Here is an 8,194-nt window from a genome sequence, read left to right on the forward strand (position 1 = left end):
TGGTGTGTTATTGGAACCAACTTCCTGGTTCCCTTTCTGGAGAGAATAAATGCCATCTTCTGCACCCAACTCAGCAAAATCGGCTGCTATTTACCTTTCAACTTCCAGTGTGCTTCCAGTGCCTCTTCGCTGTTGTCCTTGTGGCTTCAGGTGGCCATCATTAACCTCAGTCTCTACTTATCATTTATTGATAGTCTCATATTAGTTCATTAAAATATTTCGACCATTTCTATTGGGCTTTTTTTCTTCTGTTTTGCAAAAAGGGTCTAAAATTTCCAGGACTCCACAGCTTTGAGTCAGAGAGGTCTGGAGGACTACTAATGATGGATCTAAACGAGGCAACACCGAGGGCTTTGGAGTTAAGAATCAGCCGCGGCTTTAATTTGGCTTCATTTAATCCACATGGCATCAGCACTTTTATCGATGATGGTAAGAGCAGATGAACTGCACACATTAAGAAATTGATAATGCTGTACAAATGGCTGTAGGAAAGAGTGTTAGATCATATTGACGGGAAGAGAAGAACAATCAGCTCATGAATTATTTCTTTTTTCTTCAGACAAGCAAGTTGTTGGCCTCTTCAGCCAGCAGTAAATTATGCTACATTTTGAAATTTCTAAAGTTCATATCTGAAGGATGGTCTATTTTCATAACCTTTTGCTATACCTGTGATCAAAACACTAAAGGGGGCTATGTTTCTCGATTAAACTATAAACAGATTATTCATGAATTCTGTCGATGGAGTTGAAAGCTTAAAGGTCATGGGACCAATGACCAGAAACAATGCCAGATAGACAGTGATGGGAAAGACGGGAAGGAGAATGATTCGTTAGGCTGTGTAACAGCTTATACATTCAACCTTTCCTTGCTGATGGTATTTAAATGTCAGTTTCTGCCCACAGGTCCTAGGGGTCTAGCTTGTAAATTAACTCTATTCTTCCCAATTTTTTTGTTCTTTTTTAGATGACACCATTTACCTCTTTGTTGTAAACCACCTGGAACTCAAGATTACAGTGGAAATTTTTAAATATGAGGAAGAACAAAATTCTCTTTTGCATATCAAAACGATCAGACATGAGCTCCTTCCAAGGTCCTTATACCATTTGTCTCCAACATATCCCTTGCATTTACAAATAGCCACCTATGATGGTGCGCGCAACTTTTATCAGAACCAACTGATCCTTGTCTTGTAGAGCAGGGAGAACGTGGCACATGAGGGCTGAGTTCGCTATTAGAATCATTCGCGCTCTGTGTGAACTCCCTTGAGACGTGATGGGCTGCAGATGAGGGTCTCTTGGGTTCATCTTGCGTATAGAAGACACACTTCATCCCCTTCAACCCCCCCCGCCCCCCCGCTGATGCTGCTACCTTCCATCACCAAAATAATAATTCCTGTTCAGCTGAAGAAGAGTGACCTGCTTTACGGGGGTGCAGGGGCTTTCATTCTCAGGGTCAGTGGGGGCCAGAGGCCAACGCACTGGGAGGGATTAGAGTTGGAAGTGGGTCACCACTACTTCAAGAACAGAAAGCTCATTGATAACGTGGCTGTAAGAGACTCTTCTGTACCCCTGGGGCCCAGTGTGCATTAGACTAATGCTTCTTTTATTTTAAACTTGATGAATATTTTTAATTTCTGCTTCCCTAGCTAGGGTTTATACACGTAACTTCTGACCATTCTTCCATAAATGCACTTCATAATAAATAGGCGCATAAACACCATTCAGGCATCGTGCTTCTCTTTCAGAAAGAAGAGACTCATCTTCCCCGTGGCGCTGTTCTTTTTCACTTAACAAAAGAGAAAGTCTCTCTTTTAGAAATTTCTGCATAGGGTAATTGCAATTTAAATTTAATAACACCCTTGCCTAACTGCTTTTAAAGATGTCATTGTTCTTAGTGTAGAAAACTCTCACCTGAAGCAGTGTATGACGACGGCAGTTCCACCATCCATCTCCCTGCAATGCCTGCTCCTTCTCAGCGGGTCGGCTTTGTGAGCCAGGTAGAATTGAACCTTCAAGCTTAGTTTGATGAATAACTAAGCAATGGAACTCAAGAAAACCTAGCAACTGAGTCAGTGGTAGCTAGGCAAATAACCTTGACTGACCAGCACACTGGCCAACCAGATTCTGTTTATCTTTATGCCATGGAAAGCTCTGTCCCTACATATTGCTCTGAAACCTGGCAGTGCTTGCCATGAAAACACCTACTCTGCTAGCACCCAGCCTTTGGGGGGAAGAATCCTGCTAAATGGCCCATCTTCAAATTACCTGACGTAATACAGAATTGCTCTCTGGCAAACAATATGGGCCGGGGGGAGAGGGTTCTTCAAAATTTCTCGATCGTTGCATTCTATTTTCCCACAAACTCTGCAAAGTCCCTACTATTAATATTACAGCATAGTCTGTTGCATTCGACTGAAGCCATGTGGTGTAAGCTAATCTTCCAAAAAATCTCTCATGCATGTTATCTTTCTTTTTCAGTGTGAATGACATCGTAGCTGTTGGACCTGCACATTTCTATGCTACCAATGACCACTATTTCTCTGATACTTTCTTAAAGTATTTGGAAACATACTTCAATTTACACTGGGCAAATGTTGTCTACTACAGTCCAGATGAAGTTAAAGTAGTAGCAGAAGGATTTGATACAGCAAATGGAATCAGTATTTCACCTGATAAGAAGTATGACCCCTGCAGAAATATGCTTAATTTTCCCCAGTCCTGGTGGTGGGTCAAGTGCTTTTTTATTCCCCTTTATTTTCCAGTATGGAAATACCTCCCTTGACAATTCTCCTATTGTAAAAGAAATGCCAAAAAGATCCCAACTAACCTCAATGCCATCGAGTCAATGGTGACTCCGACTCATAGTGATGCCATGGGTTTCTAAGACTGACTGTTGAGGGGAGTAGAAGGTTCTATCTTTCTCCCACAGAGTGGCTGGTGGTTTGAACTTTGGACCTTGCAGTTAGCAGCCAGACATGTAACTCCTATGCCACCAGGGCCTTGTGAAAGAAATGCAGAGACTGTGAAACCACACAAAGGCATAAAACATCAACATGAATACACGCATTGGTTAAATTTTAGTACGTATCACTGTAGAACTTAATTTTATAAATGTAAATATTTACATAATGGTATAACACTGATATATGCCTATGTGAAATTCAGATAGGTCTTTCTTTTTAAATTAACATATCATTTTATTGCCTACATATCAGTGTATAAGGAGAATAAAATGTAACCAGATTCCTTTTGCTGGATACACAGATAATTTACATTTTGTTTGTTTGTTTGTTTCTAAACCACTGTATAGTTCTCATTTAGTGCTAAAACTTGTCCAACTATCTTGTTAGGAAGAAATTCCCAAGGAAGCATTAGAGTGCCAGCATACTGGCCAAGTCAGTAGAATTCGGAGTCAGGCAGGTTCAAATCCCAGCCAGGACGCTAGCTAAACGCAACCTTAGTAGCCCCACTTCTTTTCACTTCTGTAGAACGAAAACGGAAAGAAAGAATTAGAACTACTAGTTTGAACTACAGTATGAACCCTTTAAATGTCAGTTTAAGAGATATTGCCAAAGTGCCCACCCAGATCATCTCCCTGTTTTTATAGGTCCAGCCACAGCCTCTGAGAAACGTTATGAAATTCTTTGCGAACTTTCGCTTCTACTAGGTTAGGGCCTAGAGCAATGTAGACTACTAAAAACTACAACAAAATAAACTTGGAAGTCCTCACAACTAATATCCCCTTAGATAGAATCATTGGAATCATCTCTTAGCAAACTGGCCCAACCTGCCCAGGTAATCCTCTTCTTGTCATTTCTCATACTTCTCTATGAGATTCAGACTTTCCAGCCATGTAAACTACAACAATAATAATAATATACAAATAAGGATCAGACTCAGCTTTGCCTCTCTTCCATATCCGTGTTCAACTAAGTACCTCCGGCTCTTCCTCCTGCTCTCATGCCTGCTTCTTTTCCCATTAACACCTGCCTCGTTTACATCCTCTCTGGTTAGAGCATGAAAGAAAGTCTTCTGAGTTGCTCTCTGTCCACTCCCATTTTTTGCACCATTGCCAAGTTTGCCTTTTTATCTCCCACTGGCCTTGCAGAGCTCCCCAGAGGGTACTCTGTGGTCTCCTTTGGGCCTTCTCAGACTGAGCCCTGGGCCACACATGGGCACGTGCTCAGTAGCTATTGGACAGAACCATCTGCAAGGCTATTTCCTGATTCTACACATTCAATGGAATCCAGCTGCTCATCAGAGTAAGGCAGACTGAAGAAGCAGATCAGAGTAAGGCAGACTGAAGAAGCGGACCTTGTAACAGGCTCGCTCCGGCACCAGCTCCCTGCCCCCTGCTCCCCTTTCAACTGTTCCCTTGCTTTCCAGCTTCAGACAAAGAACCCTTTATTTCACAAACCTGCCTCCCTGTTCTTGCCACTGTCTTTGTGCACATGGTTTCCTCTGCCTTTACGCTGCCTCAATCGAATGACCTTCTGTTCAAACCCAGCCTCTGTTTCCGTATTCCATGCAACTGCTTCCTCTTTTGTGTGCCTGTCTTGCTCTCAAGACCTAGACGGTGCTTCAGTTTCTGACCTTAAAGACTTCTTATGGTAGCAATCAGACGGTATTTAACGTGTACAAGCCTGTGGTATTTCATGTGTACAGAACCAGTCTGTCGTCCCAGTATGCATTAAAACTTAACAGGACAGAGGCTGTCAGAGGCTGTCCTGCTCATGTTTTGTCTTTCACAACACGGAGCTCACAGCTTTACACATGGTAATTGCTCAGTACAAGCTTATAAAACAATCAATCCAACAAGTAAAGTTACCTTCAAAAAGCCCTTTCTCTCCTCCCAGATGTAGACAGACTGACTGTTCACAATAGATACTTATCTCTTATTCTTAAAAATTTTAGTATATGAATAGTCTAATAAACTTTGTTCATATATATTTTACATGTAAATGATATTTTACATGTAAAGGAATATCAAACCATAGTGTAGAAGGTAAGACATGGTGTTTCATTGTCCGTTCAGCGGTACATACCATGAACATTATATTAAGATAATGTCATCATGGTATTCTTTAAAACCCTTTTAAAAACAATTGCGCGACCTCATGGTTATTGTCACAACAATGAATTAATTTTAAAATCTTACTTTTTCAATAAAAATTGTTGAAGGCCCGTTGTTGATTAACTTCTTGGCAAGTGGTTAAGACGTATTTGTATATACGATAGTAATGAAACTTTATGTTGGCATGGGTCTCTAACTAGTGTGTCCTTTCTGTAAGGTTCATCTATGTTGCTGACATGTTGGCTCATGAAATTCACGTTTTTGAAAAACACGCTAACATGAATTTAACTCAATTGAAGGTAAAAACAATATATGTGCAAAGTAGTTTAATGTATTTTGAAACTGCATAGCTATAGGACATTTTATCCTTCCCTCTCAGAGAAGTGAGTGCCAGTTACTATTCTGGGTTTTTGTTTTATCGTAACCTTGTCTTCCTCCCACCTAAAGAATTCTGTCCCCAGCCATGGCCAGGATTACATGGCGCAGTGGGTGGATTGATCTATGCGTCAGATTTAGGACCCATTCCATGACGTACGAGTGGCAAGAGATGAATTTACACAATTGAAAAAAACCGAATAGATGAGTTTTCACATGAAGACTTATGTGTGTTGCCATAGTTCTTTGAATAATAAATGACGGGAGAAATTGAGTTCCACACCGTTATTATTTTCTTCCCGCTTGACAACACATATTTTACTTTGACTCATAATTTCCGATCTTGGCTTGATTGAGTTCCTTGAGCTAAGTGATCGTTGCACATCTTTTCAGAGAGAAGGAGTCCATTTTTTTCAAAGAGATTTACTTAGATTGATTATCACCCTAGCTTCCTTAACTTGAGGGAAGATGGCAAGTGGCGCCAAACCAGCATATTAATTTTATTTTAAGCAATATTGATGCTAGAAAGGTGAGCGAGATGTGTGCAGTGTCCCCACATGCATAGAGGCAGCAAAGGTTAGCCCTAAGTTATTTAGTCCCGTCTCTTGTGTCATTTAGCTATTGACATTTTTCTCATTTGGAAGGTCCTCAAGCTGGATACACTGGTGGATAATTTATCTATCGACCCTTCCTCGGGGGACATCTGGGTAGGCTGTCACCCTAATGGCCAGAAGCTCTTCGTGTATGATCCAAACAATCCTCCTTCATCAGAGGTTATTAGATTTTCCATGTTCAACCTTAATTATTCAAGTCCTTGTGCACCAGGAATACAATACGCAGTCACTCCGTGCTTCAGTTAGTCCTTTTCAACTAGGAACACAGGACACTGTGAGGTGGTGGGTTTGTAATTGCTTTAAGCCAATCATTGGCAGCTTTTAACATTGCTCACATTCTTTAGGAGAGGTAAATCTTTTGATATATTAAATTATGGTGGAAACTAGTCAAAAGGCCTTTTTGTAACAAGACGCCCTTCTTGGGTGGTATACTGGCAGTACTTGAACTACCTGGTTCATTGTCAGCTCGCCACATGGATGGGTTTGTGTTCCTGTTAATGTAGCACGAAACGCGTTCATTATCGTGGAGGTGTGTTGATGAACGCAGAATAACGCTAATAACACTAAATTCTGTGTTGCCATGGGATAACTAGATGGTTTAATAAAGTACTTTCTTTGAAGATTTGAGAAAGTGCCTCGGTTTCAACATCAACACCGGAACCCCTGCTTTCAGTAGGAAGTGCTCTTCATCATGCCTCCAGGGGGAAGGTGGGGGGTGGGGGGGCTGGTGACTGACTGAGCGGTGCAGGCAGATCACAGTTCTGTAGTAATCCTTCGTGTCTCCTGAGCAGGTTCTCCGCATCCAGAATATTCTGACGGAGACGCCTACGGTGACTACGGTTTATGCCAACAATGGGTCTGTTCTTCAGGGAAGCTCGGTGGCCTCAGTTCATGCCGGGAAGCTGCTCATAGGCACTTTGTACCACAGAGCCTTGTACTGTGAACTCTAAACCATCCTTTCTGCCGATACAAGAGACGTCTCTGAACAATTATGTATGGATTGCTAATTCAGAAGGAATTTACCTGTAAAGAGTTTACCAAGAAATATATGGCCATTATAGTTAATTTTATTTCAGTGGGAAAGACCCCTTATGTCCTTATAACATTTTTAATATAAAAGGAAAATGAACATTTTAAAATGCTCAGAAAGAGAAGAGAGCTGCTTCTGGGTAAAGCGAATGCCCTTTGCACAAAGAGGCCTCCACTTTGCCTTATTCCTGCTGTCAGGTGAGCGGTACTTTCCTTAAACTGTGAGTGGCCTCCGGCCCAATTGTGTGACCACTGGGACAGTCCTGAACTACTGAGAAGCTTTCTGGTGTTCCGTACTTACTTTTTTTGTAAGCTGGAGTTGTATTAAAGACGAACTCTGATACAAGTTGCGTGGGTGCTTCATTTACAAGGAATCTCTGGAGGAATGATTTGGCAGCTGCTTCTCTGTGATATTTCCCTCAAAAAGTGAGCCTGGCACACATGGCTAGAGTCTCCCAGGGAAAGCTGAGGGTCAATGAACTTTCTGGGTTTTTCTTAACACTTTTATTGGGGGCTCTTACATCTCTTATCACAATCCATACATTCCTCCAATGAGTCATGCACATTTGCACATATGCCTCCATCATTTTCAAAGCATTCTCTTTCCACTTGAGCCCCTGATATCAGCTCCCCATTTCTTCCCCCTCCCTCCCTGCCCACTCTCCCTCATGAACCCTTGATAAGTTATAGATTATTATTTCCATAACTTATATTGTCCTCTGTTGCCCCTCACCCACTTTTCTGTTATTCATGCCCCCCGGAAGGGGGTTCTAGGTGATCCTTGTAATAGATTCCCCCCTTTCTCTTCCCGCCCTCCCCTAATCCTTCCTGGCATCTCTACTCTCCTTCTTGGCTCTGAGGGGTTTATCTATCCTGGATTCGCTGTGTTGCAGGCTCTTATCTGTAGCTGTGTGCATGCTCTGGTCTAATCCGATTTGTAAGGTAGAATTGAGGTCATGATAGTGGGGTGAAGAAAGCACCAAATAGGTAGAGGAAAGTTGTGTGTTTCATCAGTGCTATACTGAACCTGATTGGCTCATCACTTCCCTGTGATCCCTCTGTGAGGGAATGTCCAATTGTCTACAGATGGGCATTAAGTCTCC

At 41.9% G+C, this 8,194-nt stretch overlaps 1 protein-coding gene across 4 annotated transcripts in view; it reads left to right on the top strand.

Annotated features, from left to right (window-relative positions):
* The window catches only part of PON2 (paraoxonase 2), a 39,666-nt gene extending 32,229 nt beyond the window's left edge, over positions 1 to 7,437 (top strand). Inside the window, exons 4-10 of one of the 4 annotated variants that reach the window (XM_075558390.1) lie at positions 264 to 429; positions 964 to 1,090; positions 1,900 to 1,996; positions 2,557 to 2,723; positions 5,291 to 5,372; positions 6,093 to 6,221; positions 6,854 to 7,437. In XM_075558390.1, coding sequence (XP_075414505.1) covers positions 264 to 429; positions 964 to 1,090; positions 1,900 to 1,996; positions 2,557 to 2,723; positions 5,291 to 5,372; positions 6,093 to 6,221; positions 6,854 to 7,012 — 927 coding nt within the window. In that variant the 3' untranslated portion in view covers positions 7,013 to 7,437. Of the gene's footprint in view, positions 1 to 263; positions 430 to 963; positions 1,091 to 1,899; positions 1,997 to 2,477; positions 2,724 to 5,290; positions 5,373 to 6,092; positions 6,222 to 6,853 lie in introns of all 4 variants that reach the window. The other 3 variants (XM_075558392.1, XM_075558391.1, XM_075558393.1) reach the window with 3 other exon arrangements.
* Positions 7,438 to 8,194: the final 757 nt, after the last annotated feature.

Source organism: Tenrec ecaudatus, chromosome 9 (genome assembly GCF_050624435.1).
Source record: "Tenrec ecaudatus isolate mTenEca1 chromosome 9, mTenEca1.hap1, whole genome shotgun sequence".
Lineage (NCBI taxonomy): Eukaryota > Metazoa > Chordata > Mammalia > Afrosoricida > Tenrecidae > Tenrec > Tenrec ecaudatus.